The sequence below is a fragment of the Sander lucioperca genome, chromosome 17, assembly GCF_008315115.2.
Source record: "Sander lucioperca isolate FBNREF2018 chromosome 17, SLUC_FBN_1.2, whole genome shotgun sequence".
NCBI lineage: Eukaryota > Metazoa > Chordata > Actinopteri > Perciformes > Percidae > Sander > Sander lucioperca.
Genome location: NC_050189.1, coordinates 12,601,507 through 12,622,956, shown reverse-complemented (window position 1 = coordinate 12,622,956; position 21,450 = coordinate 12,601,507). Strand labels below are relative to the sequence as shown.

At 37.4% G+C, this 21,450-nt stretch overlaps 1 protein-coding gene across 16 annotated transcripts; it reads right to left on the bottom strand.

The window, feature by feature from the left end:
- Nucleotides 1-501: 501 nt before the first annotated feature.
- Nucleotides 502-21,126, bottom strand: LOC116052086 (lamin-B1-like). 16 transcript variants are annotated; one of them, XM_031302583.2, is made up of 33 exons: nt 21,097-21,126; nt 19,992-20,091; nt 18,975-19,316; nt 18,136-18,423; nt 17,408-17,542; nt 17,110-17,228; nt 16,333-16,405; nt 15,908-16,026; nt 15,654-15,680; nt 13,414-13,491; nt 12,660-12,692; nt 12,292-12,375; nt 12,028-12,144; nt 11,774-11,800; nt 11,485-11,562; nt 10,852-10,884; nt 10,477-10,584; nt 9,798-9,947; nt 9,415-9,522; nt 8,975-9,094; nt 7,564-7,722; nt 6,667-6,774; nt 6,243-6,362; nt 5,772-5,864; nt 5,378-5,485; nt 4,994-5,113; nt 4,588-4,680; nt 4,194-4,301; nt 3,810-3,929; nt 2,793-2,939; nt 2,265-2,372; nt 2,080-2,148; nt 502-1,113 (listed from the first exon to the last, which is right to left on the bottom strand). In XM_031302583.2, the coding sequence occupies exons 1-33, from the start codon at nt 21,115-21,117 to the stop codon at nt 1,084-1,086; spliced, it is 3,543 nt and encodes a 1,180-aa protein (XP_031158443.1). In that variant the 5' UTR covers nt 21,118-21,126; the 3' UTR covers nt 502-1,083. The 16 variants fall into 16 exon arrangements, with proteins under 16 accessions (XP_031158443.1, XP_031158436.1, XP_031158433.1 ...); XM_031302576.2 differs by lacking the exons at nt 12,292-12,375; nt 12,660-12,692; nt 13,414-13,491 and adding exons at nt 14,557-14,673; nt 15,300-15,464 and having other exon boundaries at nt 10,477-10,560; XM_031302573.2 differs by lacking the exons at nt 12,292-12,375; nt 12,660-12,692; nt 13,414-13,491 and adding exons at nt 14,557-14,673; nt 15,300-15,464 and having other exon boundaries at nt 12,043-12,144.
- Nucleotides 21,127-21,450: the final 324 nt, after the last annotated feature.

Sequence of the window (21,450 nt, the reverse complement as noted above, 5' to 3'; positions counted from 1 at the left end):
ACATGACCAGTACAGCACCCACGTGTGTAGTACGCGCAAGCATATCTGTCCTCTCTGCATGTTGACAGAGTCAAAGGCAATTGAAGAAAAATACAAATAATCATCTTATTTGTTTATTTCGGTAGATAGAATAAAAGAATGTACAAATATCACTCTGTAAATACAAAATTATATCATATAAAGATGTATCTCACAGGACCAATTAAAAAAATAAAAAAAAACCTGGAAAGTAATTTTTTCCGAAAGAAAATATCGTCAAATATTTAAAATGTATTTCTCTTTCTCTGTATTATAGAAACTGGAGTAGGGAATAGGTAGAAAGTGTAAATAAAAAGGTTTGAAAGATTTATCAGCACAATTTATTTAAAAAAAAAGTAAGAGAATGTACAAATATCACTTCGTAAATACAAAAATAATCTTTTTTTTATATATTGTAAAGTTGTATCTCACAGAACAAATAAAAAAAAAAACTGGAAGTTGATATTTCTGAAGCAAATATTCTCATCATCTGAACTCTTAAAAATTAAATATCAAACATGTATTTAGATTTATTTATTACAGAAAATAGAGTAGGGAATTGTATATTGACAGCATGAATTGAATTACAAACAATACAAAACATATACACAAATAAAACAAATAAAATATCTAGACTTTCAGGAAAAAATGTGACTACTGTAAATGTGCAAGACATTTAATATATACATTAAATCAGCAAACATTCATAATAAGTTACAGTAGTTCAAGTTTTGATTTTGATATTAATTAATGTTACCCTTTGTCTTTATACCAGTTCAATATTTGACATTTTAAAGTTATTTTGTGCCTTTATAATGAAGAGAATGTTTTCGGTAAAATGTGTGTAGAAATAAAACATTGTTTTCAGTGCAATGGTTTATAATAAAAACATAAAATGAGATAAAGTACTGCAGTTCAAACACATTTTGAGCAAAACTTTTTTGCAAATTGTTCAATGATCCACAAGAGCAAAACAGTAATCATGTTGGATTTGATTCTGAATCAAATTCATGTAAAATTCAATTCTGTTTGGTGTATATGACTTCTTGTTTTCATATTTGCAGATCAGAATCCAACTTTCTTCATGGCCATTTCCTGTTGGTGACAGAGAAAGCAAAGTTGTGAAAGTTATGCTGTTGTACTGTGGCTAAAAGACAAAAAAAGTTGTGTTGGTTAATAACTACATTATATGGCCAAATGTATGTGGACAACAAAATAAAATGTGTTAACATGATGTTGGTGATCAGATCTGGCTCTCAGTCAACATTAGAGGTCTTCTTCTACTCCGTTCTAAGGAACCGAGACCTGACATGGGTTTGGGTTTAAATTTTTTAAGTTTTTTCTTTAACCCAAATGGATTGTGATATAATGAATCAGAGTGTACTTTAACATCATAATAAAAATAATGATCTGCCATCTATTGCGTAGTTTGCTGTAGAATTACTGTTGGTGCAGGAGGTAAAAATAGGACTTCATCTCTGAAGAATACCAAAAACCATTTGTGGTATTCTTGGGACATTGTATCATATTGCTGCTCTTCAGTGTGTTAAGTAATAGCTTACCATGCAGCTGCTTTCTGTGTTCTCTCTTTGTTAGGGTCTGTTCAGGTTGACCACATTTTGAATCAGGTCTAATTATCTTTAGGTCTGATCTGATCAGGTGTCACTGTGCCCGGGTTCCCTTGGGCTCATGGCTCTCTCTCTTTAAAAAAAATTAACTCATGCATGTTGGATCAGGTAAAGTCTATTTCAGACTTGGCCCAACATTTTGGACAGGAAGAGCTCACAGGGCATTTCAGTTTATCCCAAAGTTCAAGACCAAACCAAACTGAGAAAATCATTTATTTTTAGAGCTGGCTTTATGCATGTTGAAACTGGAAAGGGTCTTTTGCCAGGTGCTGTATTAAGATTTCCTTTCACTGGAACTAAATGCTCTGACCAAACCTAAAAAAAAAAATAATCCAGATGGAAGTTCACTAAGGTATGTGATCAGGTGAGTGTGTTGATCATTTTGGCCATACAGTGTGTTTGTCAAGGTGTGTGATGAGAGGTGATGTCAGACCTCTCCAGTGATGCTGTAGAGAAAGATTAGCAGTTGGTCTCCATCGCTCCAGGATTTCTTCATGTTCACCTGGTCAGTGGAGAGATTGTATCTGACATTATTATTTGAAGATCATAAAATAAGATTTAACTCAAGAAGGAAAATACATGTGACAATCACAATTTGAGAAATTAAGACAAACTCACTTTGAAAGTCATTCCAGCCTTAAGTACATCACCATAGTTAAATGTACGCATGATGGGTTTTCTGTTATTGACTCGTATATGTAATTCCCAGCCTTGCAGTTCTTGGTCCTGTGTGAGACAATTTGTTCAAGAGAAAAGGAAAGTAGACAAAGAGACACTAACAAATCACCCCAGGCAGTCATAGTGTAACAGTATGTGATTCAATTTGTTAAATATGTTGGTGGCTCATCAGTTCACTTTTTTTGCAGCAAAATTCAATATTCCTAGAGTCTACATTAGTCTACGTTCTGTTTCGCCACAATTCACAATTCATTCATGTGGGTTTTTGCTTCATTAGTTTCCTTTAACCACGGCAGCCTTCCACAACTATAACCTTTCCTAAGCTGCCTTTAGGCAGGACATAAGTTATACTTGAATGCCCCATTTGGAATACCACTGGATACACTCTGTTAGTGTATAGCTATAAAACACACTGTACATGCTCATATATAACTCACGCAGTGTTCATCCACACATTAACAACATTACCTCGTTGGAGGCGTTGCAGAGACAGACAAATTTCCCCTCTGGGTCGACCTCATCCAAAGTGAAGCGTCCCTTGTCTGAGTCCTGACTGGTCTGGTGACTGATCTGTCCCTGGGACTTCTCTGGTTTAAGCATTCTGCTTGCCTCCAACTGAGAGATAGACAACACACACATATACTGTATATAATGAACTTGCTCTTGGAGTAGATTTTTCAAACATTTCTCACCTGATAGCTACTGGTTTTATTGTTTTTAATTGCTTTTAATATGCTTGTTTTATGTGTTGGTTTTATTACTTATCTGTTTTAAATGTGATATATGTGCTGGTTTTTACTGTAAAGTGTCTTTGAGTACCATGAAAAGTGCTATATAAATACAATGTATTATTATTATTATTATTATTAATAATAATAGACTTCCAGTAGTTGTTGATGTTAGCAGTATGTTTGACTTGTAATTGTATTTGCATGTAGCCTATACAACAGCATAAAATTAGATGACAGAAGAAAGCAGATGTGACAGAAGAGATCAAAAGCCATAGGCCTACACAGTGGACCAAACTCTAATATAAGTATATCTCCCAAACCATGATAATTAATCTTCTGCTCTAACAGCCTCCACTCCTCTGGCTTCAGTCTTTCCACCTCATGTTTGCTGCAGGTATTTGTTGTCATTCAGACACAAGAGCATCAGTGAGGTCCAACACTGGTGTTGGTGATCAGGTCTGGTGAACAGGCAACATTAGAAGTCTTCACACGTTCACTCTTTTCTAAGGAACCAAAACCCAACATGGGTCTGTGTGTCAAGGAAAGGCTTGTCCCCAAACTGTTGCCACAGAGTTAGAAGAACACATATCATTGTATGCTGTGGCATTAAACATTTTTCTTCATTGGAACTACAGGACCTTGACCAAACCCAGAAAAACACACAGAGAATGAAAGTACACTAAAGTGTGTGGACAGGTGTGAGACATACTTTTGATGCATTTGTTATTGTGTGTGTTCTGAGATAACATCAGACCTCTCCATTGCTGCTGTAGATAGAGACCAGCAGTTGTTCTCCAGTGCCCCAGGGGTTCTGGTTCCTCCACACCAGGTCAGTGGAGGGATTATCATTGACACCACAACCTGAAGCCCAGATCTGAAAAGAGCAAACCTCACAGATTCATCATACAACTAACCACTAACCACAAGTTAAAATGTCTTTCACTTGAATGAAAAGGAAAGGTTTCAGGTTGGACTACGACTGGCTGGTTGCAGCGCCAAAACACAGCATAGAAGAAACAATAATAGTTCTTTTCTATGGTTAAAGCTTTGACAGCCTGCAATGACTTCATGTAGAGTTAGAGGGAGAGAACAACAAAAAAAGAGAAGAATTCAACAAACACAATCAGGAAAAACTCACAGTGACAGTCCCTCCGGTCTTGAGTATGAATGAAAAGAAAGATGTGTACATGCTGGGTTTTCTGTTGTTGATCTGTAAATGTAATTCCCAGCCTTCCAGTGGTTTGTCCTGCAGTATGGAAAGAGAGTGGGAAAGGGAGGATGAGACACTAAATATATATTCATATTTAACATTGATCATCTTCCCAAAACATATCAAGTGTAACAAAGAGTAGTTTCTACAAGATGTGACTCAGTTTGCTAGAAGTCTTTGTGGTTTTATTGGGTCATGGCGGCATCACAAACTGCATTAACAAAGTGTGTACGGATACACTTTGTTAATGTATAGCTCTAAAACTTACAGTAAATGTGCATATAGTACGCACACAGAGTTCAGCCACACAAAACAGTATTACCTTGTTGGACTTATTGGTGAGACGGACATATTCGCCCTCCGGGTCGACCTCATTCACAATGATGCGTCCCTCTGAAAATTTGCGTGCCTCTAGCTGATAGAGAGACAACAGACCACACACACACACACACATTAAATTTGCTGTCAAATGAGATTTCTCCAGCTAACAGACTGAGAGATGGACATTAATCTTTCAGCAGTAGTTTACTTCACAAAGTGACAGTCTGACAGAGAATTTGAGGAAATCTAAAATGACCACACCAGAAAAACAGACCCAGAAAGAAAAGAACAAAACAAATGTTGATAGTGAGTGTGTGTGTGTGTGTGTGTGTGTGTGTGTGTGTGTCAAAATACTTTGGTCTATAGTCTGTATTTCTTAACATGTGTGTTGTAAGGTGATGTCAGACCTCTCCATTGCTGCTGTAGAGAGAGACCAGCAGTTGTTCTCCAGTGTCCCAGGGGTTCTGGTTCCTCCACACCAGGTCAGTGGAGGGATTATCATCGACACCACAACCTGAAGCCCAGATCTGAAAAGAGCAAACCTCACAGATTCATCATACAACTAACCACTAACCACAAGTTAAAATGTCTGTCACTTGAATAAAAAGGAAAGGTTTCAGGTTGGACTACAACTGACTGGTTGCAGTGCCAAAACACAGAATAGAAGAAACAATAATAGTTCTTTTCTATGGTTTAAGATTTGACAGCCTGCAATGATTTCATGTAGAGTTAGAGGGAGAGAACAACAAAAAAAGAGAAGAATTCAACAAACACAATCAGGAAAAACTCACAGTGACAGTCCCTCCAGCCTTGAGTATGAATGAATAGAAAGATTTGTACATGCTGGGTTTTCTGTTGTTGATCTGTAAATGTAATTCCCAGCCTTCCAGTGGTTTGTCCTGCAGTATGGAAAGAGAGTGGGAAAGGGAGGATGATACACTAAATATATATTCATATTTAACATTGATCATCTTTCCAAAACATATTAAGTGTAACAAAGAGTACTTTGTACAGGATGTGACTCAGTTTGCTAGAAGTCTTTGTGGTTTTATTGGGTCATGGCGGCATCACAAACTGCATTAACAAAGTGTATACGGATACACTTTGTTAATGTATAGCTCTGAAACTTACAGTAAATGTCCATATAGTACGCACACAGAGTTCAGCCACACACAACAGTATTACCTTGTTGGACTTATTGGTGAGACGGACATATTTGCCCTCTGGGTCGACCTCATTCACAATGATGCGTCCCTCCGAAAATTTGCGTGCCCCTAGCTGATAGAGAGACAACAGACCACACACACGCACACACACACACACACACACACACACACACACACACTTGCTTAAACTTGCTATCAAATGAAATTTCTCCAGCTAACAGACTGAGAGATGGAGATTAATCTTTCAGCAGTAGTTTACTTCAGGAAGTGAGCAGAGAATTTGAGCAAAAAATGGTCCAAGCTGACCAAACCAGAAAAACAGACCCAGAAAGAACAGAACAAAAATGTTGACGTGTGTGTGTGTGTGTGTGTGTGTGTGTGTGTGTGTGTGTGTGTGTGTGTGTGTGTGTGTGTGTGTGTGTGTGTGTGTCACATACTTTTGGCGAGATACTGTATATCTTAACATGTGTAGTGTAAGGTGATGTCAGACCTCTCCATTTTGGGAGTAGAGAGAGACCAGCAGTTGTTCTCCAGTGCCCCAGGGTGTCTGGTCCTTCCACACCAGGTCAGTGGGTGTATCACGCTTGACATCACAACCTGAAGCCCAGATCTGAAAGGAGCAAACCTCACAGATTCATCATACAACTAACCACTAAGTATAAGTTAAAATGTCTGTCACTTACAAAGAAAAAGTTTTAGGTTTTGTTGCATTGCTAAAACACAGCATTAAAGAAAAAATATTTTTCTTTTTTTCTCATTTAACTGGAACAAAGTTATGGTTGAAGCTTTTGGCAGCATGGTATGAGTTTCATATAAAAACGGTCACACAAAGTCTTCATATAGGTTTAAAGAGAGAGTTGGACCAATAGGAATAAACAAAAAAGAGAAGAATTTAACAAACAGGAAAAACTTACAGTGACAGTCTTTCCAGAAGTGAGTTTGAAGAAGTTCGGAAATTTAAACAAGATAGGTTTTCTGTTGTTGACGTGTATATATAATTCCCAGTCTTTCAGTGGTTGATCCTGCAGGGCAGAAATTGGGCGAAAAATGGAAGATGAGACAAAAAGATGCTTAATAAATTCATGCTTTTTTTCCTCCAAAACATATTATGTCTAACCATAGTTGTAATGTAACAAATAACAAAAACTTCGCTACTGTACTTAGGTAGAATGTACACGTATCTGTTCTTAACTTCATTATTTATATTATTGGAAACTTTTACTCCATTACACTTCCCCTCAGCTTCTTCGTTACTCGTTACTTACAAGAAATGTTTTCCTACGTTGGAGTGAACAAAAACTTAAAAATCTGTTTCTGTTTTTCTCTTTGTTGATGTCAGACTTTGAATTTGATGTTTAAGAAGGTGTGGAAACCCTGAATTACTATACTTTACTATAAAGAAGCCACAATAAAGTTCATAATTAAAGCTGTTTTTTTTACTTTAACTTTTACTTTGAATAGTTAAGTACATTTAATATCAGAAAATGACTTTTGATACTCAAATACAGTAAATATCAGATACTTTAAGACTTTTACTCAAGTAATATTCTATAAGGTGACTTTAACTTCTACCAAAGTCAAGTATTGCTTTCAAGTACTTTATACACGACTGAGTCTAACAGAGTAGTTTGTACAGTATGTGACTCAGTTTGCTAGGACTCTTTGTGGTTTGGTCATGGCATTATCACTATCTGAATTTGAACGGTCAATTAGAATATACCTGATACACTCTGTTAATGTAAAGCTATAAAACATACTGTACATGCTCATATAGTACTCACACAGAGTTTGGCCACACACAACATCATTACCTTATTGGACATGTTGCAGAGACGGACATATTTGCCCTCCAGGTCGACCTCATCCAAAATGATGTGTCTCTTTGCTGAGTCCTGATTGGTCAGAGAGGGGTCCGTTTCCTGGTATGTATTCTGAGAGGTCACAAACTGCAGACCTTGTCTTACCTCTACCTGAAAGAGGCAGGAAGTGACAGTCTGACAGATAATGAACATATCCAAGTTGGTTGCCACCTTTGACTCCAACACCATCATCAAGTTCATAAATTTGCCTTTGATTGACTTTTCACATAAACCTGAATGTGAGGAGAAAGCGGGGCAGTGGGCAATGTGCAACTTTGGAGGCGGGCTTTCAGAATTTCACTGATTGTGTTATCATTTTTGTAGGCTACACATCGTTCTGTGGTTCAGGCACAAACACACACAGCACTGACAGACCTGCCTGTCACTCTATGTCTCCTGTCTGAACAAATAAAGACGAGCAGCGCAGCTTCTTTAGTCTGTGTAGCAGCTTCTGTTGATTATAATGGAGGTGCTCTGCTGTGCATGCTGCAGGAGAAGTGTCGCGATGCGTGCCTTCTTCATTTATTTCTGCCGTAGTTGCAGATTTCTACCTCTGATGCAGAGCAGCCACTTCCCCAAACTCTGTCTCATTCAGAGACCCAAACAGGGCTCTGTGTCTGTCAGACGGTATGGATATTATCATACAGCAAAGGAATAACGTAATGCACAGCAGACTGTAGGGCAGGTGGATTTTTTCATAACATATTGTGACTGTACCAGGTAGTTAATCTCAGAACACAGATGGGATGAGTTTTGAATGTGCACAATGTTTTAAACAAGAGCAGAAATCCTGCTGAAACACATCTGAGCTATTACAGTCCAGGGGTTTATTAATTAATTAAAATGAATTAATATATGATTGAGGTGAATACGTGCCACATGCACATGCATGTGCATTAGATCCCCAACAAAAAGAGGAGGGAAAGATGTGTGTTGACTGAGCAGAGATAACATTAAATGAGAAGTTGATCAACATCAAATAAATATCTGAGAGCCTTAGTACATTATGTTGTTATGTTTTATATACAAAACCTCTTAGCCCCAGGGCCTAATGGCAGGTTAAGGCAGGCCTGCTTGCAGCCCTGGTCTTTTGCCTTCAAGCCCTCTAAAAATTGACAACACCAAAGGCTAAGTGGCCTTGCCCCTAAATAGTGAAATTCCAGGCCTGATGCATGGAGATGATAGACAGGCTTCACTATTCCAAAACTTCCAACTTTACAAAATCTTTAAAGAAATGTAGGAGCAGTGCCGACGGGATTACTGCTGCCGGCTCCATATGGACAGGTGTGTGTGTGTGTGTGTCCACATACTTTTGGTTATATAGTGCATTTGTAAATGTGTGTGTTGCGAGATGAAGTCAGACCTCTCCAGTGTTGCTGTAGAGACAGACCAGCAGTTGTTCTCCAGTGCCCCAGGATGTCTGGCTAAACCACACCAGCTCAGTGGACGTATCACGCCAGACATCGCAACCTGAAACCCAGATCTGAAAAAAACAAACTCCACAAATTCACCATACAAGTATACATTCACATATGGAACTCTCCACTAATTACAGGAACAATGTCTATCACTAATGAATAAAAAGGAACGTTTTCAGGTTGGACTATGACTGGCTGACTGTCAACTATGACTAGTTGTTTTCTTTTCTTATATCACTCAAAGTTATGTTGAAAGCTATGAAAGCTTGATATGAGATCAGTCACACAATGTCTTCAAAGGTGTAGAGGTATAGTTGGATATAAAGGAATAAATAAAAAGAAACAGAGAAGAAAAAAAATCATTAAACAGTCAGGAAAAACTCACAGTGACAGCTTCTCCAGCTTTGAGTTCGAATGTTTGCACGAATTGGTATTTGATAGGTTTTCTGTTGTCGACGTGTAAATGTAATTCCCAGCCTCCCAGTGGTATGTCCTGCAGGAGGAAAATTGTTGACATCACTATAGAGGTTTCAAAATCAGAAAAGGATTTATTGCCAAGTAAGTAATACTTACAAAGAATTTGCCTTGGTTGTTGGTGCATACATAAACATATTAAACATTATTATGAAATAAACAATAAATACAGAAACAAATATGTACACTTTTTGTTTGAAGTTTGAATGGCCCTCTGGAACACTGTTTGTTCATGTAAAGTAATGCATATGCTCACATATTGGTTCAGAGTTCAGCCACACACAACAGCATTACCTTGTTGGACTTGTTGCTTAGACGGACATATTTGCCCTCCAGATCGACCTCATCCACAATGATGTGTTCTGTGGCTGAGTCCTGAAAGGATGGGCTGGTCAGGGTGTGATCCTGGGACTTACTCAGAGCACTTTCACAGTCTTTTACTTGCTTTAGGAGACAAAAACACACACACACACACACACACACACACACACACACACACACACACACACACACACACACACACACAAAGAATAGACTGGCCATTAAAGACATGTTAAACAGTTGTTGAGTAACTGCACATATATCCATATTAGTCAGTAATGTCACAAAAGAGATCAATAAAAGACTAGAAACACAATATAGATAAGGTGACTGTTGGAGAGTTAGACCTAATATGAACAAACAAAAAGGGGTAATATTTTAGTAAGTCTTGTGAAAGAACATAAAGAAATCTGAACTACTATTTTATTTTATTTCCATCATTGTTTCACTAGTTAACTGTGGAGGAGAACATGAGGTTTAGTTTAAAATAGTGCCTATGGGTGATAAAGCTCACAAAGAGCTTGGCCACAGTGCATTAACTATCTGTTTTTAATATTTTACATGTGCAAATGAACTAAAAGTAAAGCAGTGAAACAGAAAAAAAGTCGATAAATAGAAAGAAATCATGTGTTAAGAAGGTACAAATAAGAACCTCATTATTTTTGTCATCCAGCTTCTGTGTCAGGTCTTCTTTCTCAGCTTCCTCTTTCTTCTGCTGCTCTTTCTCACGTGTTGACTTGGAACGTATATTCCAGTTACGCTGAGAGACAGAGAAGAGAGATATGAAAAACAGTACAATAAGAGACGGGTTTCTTTTACATCATTTGAGTGTAATGTGAGTGAACACAGTGACTAATATGAAAACATTAGGACCATCAAAAACAACATCAAGCAGCCATAAAGAATAATACAGTCCATTCATTCTCATTCACAATCACTACAAGGTTTATGTAAATTATACAATACACAATGAGGCATTCTGATTGACCTCAGAGTGTATTATTACACTTATATCAGGATTACTTACCAAAGACTTGGACCGAGCAACTTTTTCCTTTGACTGGTACGAAGCAGAAAGAGGTAAAGAGACATGTTCTTGTATTAAAGCAAATCAGTAAATATACAGCACAAACACACATGAATCAGACGCAAAAGTACTTTAGATACAGCAGAATTAAGAATTCTTAAAAAAAAAAAAGCATTGGATGGATGACATCATATAAATGGCTACACCAAACATATTTTATTTTTTGAGAAGCTTTTTTTCATTTGTTAAACTCTAGTTATCATGTAACTCTGATTGGCTCAGCTCTTTCTGAGCCAGATACCAGTAAAGTGACAGTCAGAGAGAGTTCTTTATCACCAAACCCTCCCATTTATAGTGGCTCTCACACAGTTCTTCTGCACTAAAATACAGGTGTACTAGAAACGCCCAAAATGACGTCAGTGCGACCACTACCACTGTGTGCTAGTCATTGGGTTTGTGTGATTAAAATAGAGCCTATCTGTGTTAAAGGACATGAAAAGCTTGGCTTCAGTGCATTCACTATCTGGTTTTTAACAATTTAAAAGTGCAAAGAAACTATAATTAAAGCAGGAAAAAAGAAAACAAACAAATAGATAGAAAGAAATCATATGTCAAGAAGGTACAAATACAAACTTTGTTATTCTTTTCATCCAGCTTCTGGGTCAGGATCTGGACTGGTTTCTCAGCTTCCTCCCTCTTCTGCTGCTCTTCCTCGAGTGTGAGATGAGATGAGATGAGACGGGGAAGAGAGATATGAAGAGCAGCACAATAACATACATGTTATATTCTACAGGATCATATTCTAAATCTAATGACATACTGAGGTCAGGAACTCATGTAAGAGAAAATCATAGTTCTCTTGTTTGACCACTAAGAGTAATACAGTCCATTTATTCTCATTCACAATACCAGGATTACTTACCAGAGACAGGCCAGCTTTATCCTCCAACTGGTACGAAGGAGAAAGAGGTAAAGAGAGACATGTTCTTTTATTAAAGCAGGTCAGTAAATATACAACACAAAGACACCCAATTAAAGGTTAAACCCTCTCTACTCAGGAGCATTATACATTTCTCTAAACAGCAATGTCTTGAGAAACTTCTGTCTTGAGAAACATGGATGAGTAGGATGTTCAAAGTAAAGTAAATACAGAGAGATTCATTCTAATAGTCTAACCTCCTTGTTCTTTACCTGCATGTCATCCTTCATCTTTTGATGAGCCTGCTGTGCATCCTCATGTTTCTGCTTTTCATCTTTGAGCTGCTGCTGGACTTCAGCTAGTTTACTTTCAAACTGGGAGGAGAGAGAAGATAAAGGGGAATAAAATGAGAGACATGTTTGTTTATCAAAGTTATTCTACAAATAAAGACAGCAGTTATATTTAAAAAAAAAGTAGATAAATAGAAAGAAATCATGTGTTAAGAAGGTACAAATAAGAACCTCCTTATTTTTGTCATCCAGATTCTGTGTCAGGTCTTCTTTCTCAGCTTCCTCTTTCTTCTGCTGCTCTTTCTCACGTGTTGACTTGGAAAATATATTCCATTTAAGAGACAGAAGAGAGATATGAAAAGCAGTACAATAAGAGACGGGTTTCTTTTACATCATTTGAGTGTAATGTGAGTGAACACAGTGACTAATATGAAAACACTAGGACTATCAAAAACAACATCAAGCAGCCATAAAGAATAATACAGTCCATTCATTCTCATTCACAATCACTACAAGGTTTATGTAAATTATACAATACACAATGAGGCATCCTGATTGACCTCAGAGTGTATTATTACACTTATATCAGGATTACTTACCAAAGACTTGGACTGAGCAGCTTTTTCCTTTGACTGGTACGAAGCAGAAAGAGGTAAAGAGAGACATGTTCTTGTATTAAAGCAAATCAGCAAATATACAGCACAAACACACATGAATCAGACTGAAAAGTACTTTAGATACAGCAGAATTAAGAATTCTTAAAAAAAAAAAAAAAAAAAAAAAAAGCATTGGATGGATGACATCATATAAACGGCTACACCGAACATATTTTATTTTATTTCCATCATCATTTCACTAGTTAACTTTGGAAGAGAAAAAAAACACGTTTGGTGCTGTGTTCATGTGCTGCCTTTCTGCACCATGCAAACACTAATAACTTTACTAGAGAAGCTTTTTTTCATTTGTTAAACTCTAGTTGTCATGTAACTCTGATTGGCTCAGCTCTTTCTGAGCCAGATACCAGTAAAGTGACAGTCAGAGAGAGTTCTTTATCACCAAACCCTCCCATTTATAGTGGCTCTCACACAGTTCTTCTGCACTAAAATACAGGTGTACTAGAAACGCCCAAAATGACGTCAGTGCGACCACTACCACTGTGTGCTAGTCATTGGGTTTGTGTGATTAAAATAGAGCCTATTTGTGTTAAAGGACATGAAAAGCTTGGCTTCAGTGCATTCACTATCTGGTTTTTAACAATTTAAAAGTGCAAAGAAACTATAATTAAAGCAGGAAAACTCAAAACAAACAAATAGATAAAAATAAATCATATGTCAAGAAGGTACAAATACAAACTTTGTTATTCTTTTCATCCAGCTTCTGGGTCAGGATCTGGACTTGTTTCTCAGCTTCCTCCCTCTTCTGCTGCTCTTCCTCGAGTGTCTTAATCATCAACTCATGCTGAGAAGGGGAAGAGAGATAGAGCTGTAATCGGGCCTTAAAAGTTCGGCCTGACAAGGCCCGAGCCCGACAGAATCCGGCCCGAGCCCGACAAGTACATTTTGATTGACAGATTTTTAAAAGCCCGAACCCGTTTACAGCCTGACTGTACAAAAGGCCGTCTATCAGCAGTGATTAGACTGCATGTCGGAAAATAACGCGGACACGCTCTTCACGCCGCGAGCGGGCACACGCACCACTCGGCGAAAAAGGGAGAGGAAGAAAAAAGAGACTGCGCCGCACGCACACAGCTCTTTTGTCTTCCATCAAGAATGAGTAATTTATAAATTTTTTAAATTCATTTATTCATGACTAACGGAGGCTATCGGCCAGTTGGAAGTTGGAACAAAGAAATAAAATAAGTCCTCCAGAAGCCAGCCTCTGTTTCACCTCTTCAGCATCCATTTACACGCTAATCGAAACGCTTCACCTGACCGCTCATTTACTGCGCAACTCGGAGCGCAAGCCCGAGCCCGGCCCGAGCCCGTGTAACATGATAGAAATGAAGACCAAACCTGACCGAACCCGTCGGGTCCCGTCGGGTTCGGGCAAAGATCTTCAGCTCTAAAGAGAGATATGAAGAGCAGCACAATAACATCCATGTTATATTCTACAGGATCATATTCTAAATCTAATGACATACTGAGGTCAGAAACTCATGTAAGAGAAAATCATAGTTCTCTTGTTTGACCATTAAGAGTAATACAGTCCATTTATTCTCATTCACAATACCAGGATTACTTACCACAGACTGGGCAGCTTTCTCCTCCAACTGGTATGAAGGAGAAAGAGGTAAAGAGAGACATGTTCTTTTATTAAATCATGTCAGTAAATATACAACACAAAGACACCCAACTAAAGGTTAAACCCTCTCTACTCAGGAGCATTATACATTTCTCTAAACAGCAATGTCTTGAGAAACTTCTGTCTTGAGAAACATGGATGAGTAGGATGTTCAAAGGAAAGTAAATACAGAGAGATTCATTCTAATAGTCTAACCTCCTTGTTCTTTACCTGCATGTCATCCTTCATCTTTTGATGAGCCTGCTGTGCATCCTCATGTTTCTGCTTTTCATCTTTGAGCTGCTGCTGGACTTCAGCTAGTTTACTTTCAAACTGGGAGGAGAGAGAAGATAAAGGGGAATAAAATGAGAGACATGTTTGTTTATCAAATTTATTCTACAAATAAAGGCAGCAGTTAAAGCTGCTGTAAATTAATTAAAATGAATATGAAAAAGTGTCATATTTTAAAATGTTTTTGTGTTTAGTTTTTATGTGTACATTTACGTAAATCAATTTGATCTGATTCTGGACTTGGTCAAATCCCTGTGGATCTGGTCCAATAAAAGCTTCTAAACCAAATATTACAGAACCAGACCAGGTTTGTTATGAAACATGTATTAAAATGTACTTTTATACATCTTTTGCTCCTGCACAACTTACAGTGGCAAATTGTGTTTAACTGTGCCTAGTGTGTGTGTGTGTGTGTGTGTGTGTGTGTGTGTGTGTGTTTGTGTGTACTTCTCTCTTAAGCGTGCTGATCTCTTCATTCCTGCTCTTGAGCATCAATAAATAGACCAACAACAGTAAAATCCAACAGCTTCAATTTAATTTAACAATTTTAATATATTGTTTTTGTGTGGATTATGTTAAACATTTAAATACACTCAAGATAAAATGAAGCAGAGATTTAAACTAAAAAATGAACAAATAAATGGACATAATATCCATAATAGATTAACCTTTTTTATCTTGTCCTCCAGCTCCTTTTGCAGATGCTCGTTCTCACTCCTCTGCTTCTCCTCTTCATCCAGCTTCTGGGTCAGGATCTGGACTTGTTTCTCAGCATCCTCCCTCTTCTGCTGCTCTTCCTCGAGTGTCTTCTTGTTAAAAATCTTCAACTCATACTGAGACGGGGAAGAGAGATATGAAGAGCAGCACAATAACATACATGTTATATTCTACAGGATCATATTCTAAATCTAATGACATACTGAGGTCAGAAACTCATGTAAGAGAAAATCATAGTTCTCTTGTTTGACCATTAAGAGTAATACAGTCCATTCATTCTCATTCACAATACCAGGATTACTTACCAGAGACAGGCCAGCTTTTCCCTCCAACTGGTACGAAGGAGAAAGAGGTAAAGAGAGACATGTTCTTTTATTAAAGCAGGTCAGTAAATATACAACACAAAGACACCCAACTAAAGGTTAAACCCTCTCTACTCAGGAGCATTATACATTTCTCTAAACAGCAATGTCTGGAGAAACTTCTGTCTTGAGAAACATGGATGAGTAGGATGTTCAAAGTAAAGTAAATACAGAGAGATTCATTTTAATAGTCTAACCTCCTTGATCTTGGCCTGCATGTCATCTTTCATCTTTTGAAGAGCCTTCTGTTCATCCTCATGTTTCTGCTTTTCATCTTTGAGCTGCTGCTGGACTTCAGCTAGTTTACTTTCAAACTGGGAGGAGAGAGAAGATAAAGGGGAATAAAATGAGAGACATGTTTGTTTATCAAAGTTATTCTACAAATAAAGGCAGCAGTTAAAGCTGCTGTAAATTGATTAACATGAATATAAAAAGAAACGTGTCATGTTTTAAAATGTTTTTGTGTTTGGTTTTGATGTGTACATTTACATAAATAAATTTGATCTGATTCTGGACTTGTAATTGACCTGCACACACTAGTTTGAACGTGTCTACACTATGTATGGCATAAATGTGATTTTAAACTGAAATCAGTGTATTTTATTATTAAAGTAAAGACAAACCTCCTTCTTGGTCTCCAGCTCCTCTTTCAGAGTCTGAACTTCTCTCTCAGCTTCCTCCCTCCTCTGCTGCTCCTGGAGAGAGATGAACAGTGTGACATGTGGGTCATCATTTTATTAGGGCAGGTTAGTAAATATACCACACAATGGCACATGTCAAAATTAATCATAACTCAATTCTTGTTTTTGCAACATTTGAACGTAACTGCAATTGAGTGGATCTGCCTTTAATGTAACATAAGTATCTATGAGAAGTATTTGGAAGGTGAATTTTTAGTTTCAGTTTGATAAATACTCTATATGTCTGCAGTGGTTCAGACTGGTTTCACCAAATCAACCCTCCCACAGTTTTAACCCCCTCTATTTCAAGACTTATGGACAACAGAAGTTAGTCACTGTCAAAATAAAAACATTTGAGAATTTCAAATTCTTCTGTTGACCACATCTTTCTTATCAGATGTTGCCCCTGTATTTCTGGTTAATCTCTCTCTTCTGTTATTCTAATCTCCTCTGATGTTTGCTTTCATCCTCATGTGACTGTCTGTCTGAACTGGGCCTCTTCTGTCTCATTTCTCTTGAACCTCTGAACGTCCCAACATTGATTAAAGTAAGCTAGTTAAAGTTAGTAGTTTTAGCTGCTTCTGTACTCTTCTTACTTCCTTTGGAAACACAGATCCTGTTTCTTGATGTAATCATTTTCTATCCTTCTAGCTCAGATCAAACTTTACCTGCTTTAGTTTTTTTCTCTTCCTGAAAGTCCTTCCTGTTTCTTTACTTACAAGTTTGATCTTCTTTACCTTTTCTCCTGTCAAAGCCTTGGTTTCTTCTGCAGTGACAGACGGATCTTTAGTTCTGTTTCTTTCTTTATCAGTTTCATCCCCGTGGCTTATCTTCATGTCTATGTTTTAAAAAAGAATGCAGTAGTGTTAAAATACATTTACTTTATTTTTGGGAAATCACAGCATATGAGACATTTGAGTCTAAAATGAAATATAAAACAGCCAAATTTGACTGATTTCCCCTAAACATCAGAATCATTTGACATGTACAAAACACTGAAATTAATTTGTGACTTACTGATTTTGTTTTGTCTCCATTTCCACACAGAAAAGAGAAGTAACAGAATAAACAGGATGATGCAAACAGACAAACTAACAGCCAAACCAGTGATGATGGGAACAGAAGAACTGGACTGGACCTCAAAGAAATCATCTGAAATCATAAAAAACACAATAACCATCACATCCTCATACCTAAACGACATTAAAGGTCAATTTCCAAAGACTCGCAAAACGGCATGTACGACCGTTCTATTTAATGCCGCATAGTGGCAGTTTGATCATGTAACTGTAGTCATGTGCCTTTTCTATTTCAACATAACGGCCACAGTTTTAAACGCATAGTAAACGTGAAATTAAACTAGTTTAGACAGCAACTTCACTTAGTTAGAGTTAGATAAACATCAGTGATTGGAGTAAAATGTACCACATAAAACTACTACAATGAGGCCGTATCGTGACGGTGTAGTGTCACAGACTTAGGTCCGTAAAACTCAGTTAATTTTAAAATGATAATTGACTTTTAGTTTCACATAGGACACGAACCCCTGAGTAGTTTGTTGACCCATCTCTTTGCAGAATTTGGCGCTCTTATACTTTGTCACCTCACTCTTGTTTGTTCTAATGATAGCCATGAGAGTTGGCCACATAACAAGAAACGTAATTCTCGGTCGTTATGAGTTGCTGGAATAACATGATATTTTTTTTAAACTGGACTATAGCTATCATCTATTAAATCATGTTTACCTGTAACATGGATTTCTGTCTCTCTGGTCTGGTTGGTGTTCTTCTGCTGGACTCTACAGGTGAAGCTGTTGCTGGGTCTCTTCTCCACAGTCACTCTGCTGCTGACAGTATAGAGATCATCAGGACCTCTGACTGTCTCTGAAGGTCCAGCAGAGAGGAGGTTTCCCTCACCGTCCAGCCACAACACCTCAGGCTCTGGATACCAGCCTTTAGACTCACACTGTAGCACCACTCCTCCTTTGTCTCGGTCAGTCCCCGCTAAACTGATGAAGGGCAAGGAAACAGCACCTGATGTGGAGCAAAAGGAAACATTTTAAATTGGTAAATATCTGCTAAATATCAGCATATTAGTTTGGACATTGTGTGCATGTAAGCATGCATTTATCTTGATGCACCACTGTGCCAAATATACAGCCATTTGTGAGTGTGGCTGTAGACCGCTGAAAGTACTGAGTAGAGTCTTAACAGATGTGGGACTTAATAAAGGGTTGGTTGACATTTATACGAAAGTCTGTCATGAATTGAAGGTATATGTCATTCTGTGTATCTTACGATATGTATTATACATGCTACTAAAACCAACTGGGAACTTGTTTCCTCCCAGAAAATGTACGCCAATGTTTGAGGACTGTGTGTGTACCCTTAATCTCTCAACATGATGGCTGAAAGCTGTGTTGACTCAATCCTATCGAATCACAATAAATAAAAATTGAAATACAAATCGAATCGGCACCCGTGTATCGTGAAAGAATCAAATCAGGACAAAAGCAAACTAGACACTGCAAAAACTACACCAAAGTGCACTATGTAGGCTACACATACATTATATATCCACTTACCAACAACAAGCTCAATGAAAGAGTCTATATTCATATCTGGAATGTAGCATTTGTATCTCCCCGCATCAGAAGGTTTCACTTTGGACAGTTTCAGTGACATGTTTCCTTGCTTCAGCTCATCAGGGAACAGTAATGTTCTTCCTTTGTAAGATGGATTTTTTACATTCTCGAGGTCCTGACCAGCACGCCACACAAAGACAAATCTAGGGTTAAGATTGGGTCTTGTCCACTCCAACGTCTTGGCAGCAACATCCTCTGTCGGTTGCAAGTGACATGGTAAAATGACGTCATCACCAGCTGCTGCTACTATTGGCTTAGGTGCACCAATTAACTGAGACTGACCTGGAAAGGAAAACAAAAAATGTGTTGGCTATTGCAGAAAGTTAAGATACTAAAAATTAGTTTAGCTGAATAAAGCAGAGATGCACATACATGTCTTTGCGAAACTTTGCGTAAGAATGGTGTAATGGGCAACCATAACTCGCCTAGGTCCCGAATCTCAACAATGCATAGTGCAGACCTTGGTCTCAAGCAAGGTAATTGCTTGATCCAACATCCTGTCATGAAGTTTTCCTTGTTTTTTCTTTCAGAGTTTGCATACATCTGGAATACATTTTAGCATAGTAGTGCCACAAGTCATCTTCTGGCAGAGCATAGGACACTAAATTGTTCTCCAAGGCATTGATCATGTGGTCATGTTTTAAGTAAATGAACGGGAGACTGGCTAATTCCACATTCTTTCTCATTTGTTATAGTATAGTATCATATAGTGTAAAAGAAACACGTATGCAAACGTGTTCTACTGTACATGCTCAGCCAACCATATTGAGCCTTTTATGTGGGTTGGCCCCAGACAAAGGGCCCATAGTCCCACACATACTCATTTGATCTATTGATCAAATGTGTGAGTATGTGTGAGTATTGATTAATATATATATTATTATATATACTTTGGTAGTATTATTCCATCCAAACCCTTATTGTGACCTTATATAACTTTGTTTATGCGTAAGTTACCTCGACAAGAGTGTGCTAGGAGGAGGACAGCTAAAACACTGATGGTTCTGGGCGGAGATTGAAGGGACAGTCCAGCCATCTGGTGAAGCATCCTGAAGTTCTGGAAATGGACAGAAACCACGATACATTGATACCATTATTATATGGAAAAGATATTGGATTTCCCCATGGAAATAAATAAAGTATATATGTGTGTATCTATGTTAGTTATACATATTATATTATAGAGGATAAATATTCAAGTTTTAATCTAAACAACAGTCCTACAGCTGTGTGAACACGTTCACTGACTGTATTCTCATTTTTACACAAATTATAAAACATATCCATGTCATGGAGTTATACTTTCACTTTTGTCAACACAGACAGACCTAAAGAAAATTCTATCGCAGGTGAAATTGTGTAAGCCTTACTTTTACTTTTAATACTTGTACTTTTGTTGTGGTAAAGACTTGATTCTGCCAGAATTGTTGAATACTTGAGCATATGCCACAACCCTTAGAACAAAGTCCATGTCTATAATAGTTCATAAAATGATAGAAGACTTAAGATATCTGACTGTTTTGTGTTAAACTAGCAGATTTCCTAAAGATAACTAAATGAGAAAACTAAATAACTAAAGATTAAAAGCTATATTTTAAAACGATTAGATAACATTCATTTGAAATAAATTCCTTGTATGGTCAGGTCAGGTCAGGTTACTTTATTGGTACCCGTAGGTAAACTAGGTTTACAGTCTAAAAGGCAGGACACCCTTAAAACTTTGTAGACCACCACATAACATGCAACACACAAAACATTAAAACATATAAAAACAGGTAGTAAAACATGGATAAAAAGAATAGAAAACAGTACATGACCAAAGTGCTTGTGCGTTTTGTGCAAATAATTTTACAGTTTGTTTAATAGAGTGATTGCCGCTGGGACAAAACTGTTTTTAACACGTTTGGACACAACGCTGTGACTGACACAAAGGCTTTAAAAACTACTTTATACTTTACTCTAATACTTTGTCTAAATGCAGACCTACCTTCTTTCTAGAATGTGATCATTTATTGAACTATTTTTGTAAAATAGTCAAGAATACATTTGAAACACGACGTACCTGCTGCACGGTGTCCGTCATTTCATGAGACTGCACGGCTGTTAAAGTCTGTAAATCATTGATATGCTGTTACCTTAACTCACTCTGTTTATCAATGCAGCTTGCTGCGGTGTTTCCCCATGGATGATTGTGTTTTTCTTTCATTGTTTTTAATGTGGAAATATAAAAACAAAGTCAAGGTTAAACCCACAACAATAAGAAGGCCTTCAGGTTTAGCAGAATAAGTAAACACTGTATTCTGTAATTTAAATGTAAATGTAATGTGCTAAGAAAAAATAAATTTAAATTTAGAAAGAATGATGTACTTAATCATGAATGGCTAAACTGGCAACGTGCTGTACGTAGAACATTAAA

Bases quoted from the DNA above. Each gene is read 5' to 3' on its own strand.
- LOC116052086 (XM_031302572.2), bottom strand. From the start codon at position 21,117: ATGACGGACACCGTGCAGCAG. The intron at 2,373-2,792 runs GTAATGTTGTTA...TGTCTCACACAG, and splicing joins TCTGCAACGCCTCCAACGAG to GACCAAGAACTGCAAGGCTG. The intron at 2,149-2,264 runs GTGAGTTTGTCT...TCCACTGACCAG, and splicing joins AGGCTGGAATGACTTTCAAA to GTGAACATGAAGAAATCCTG.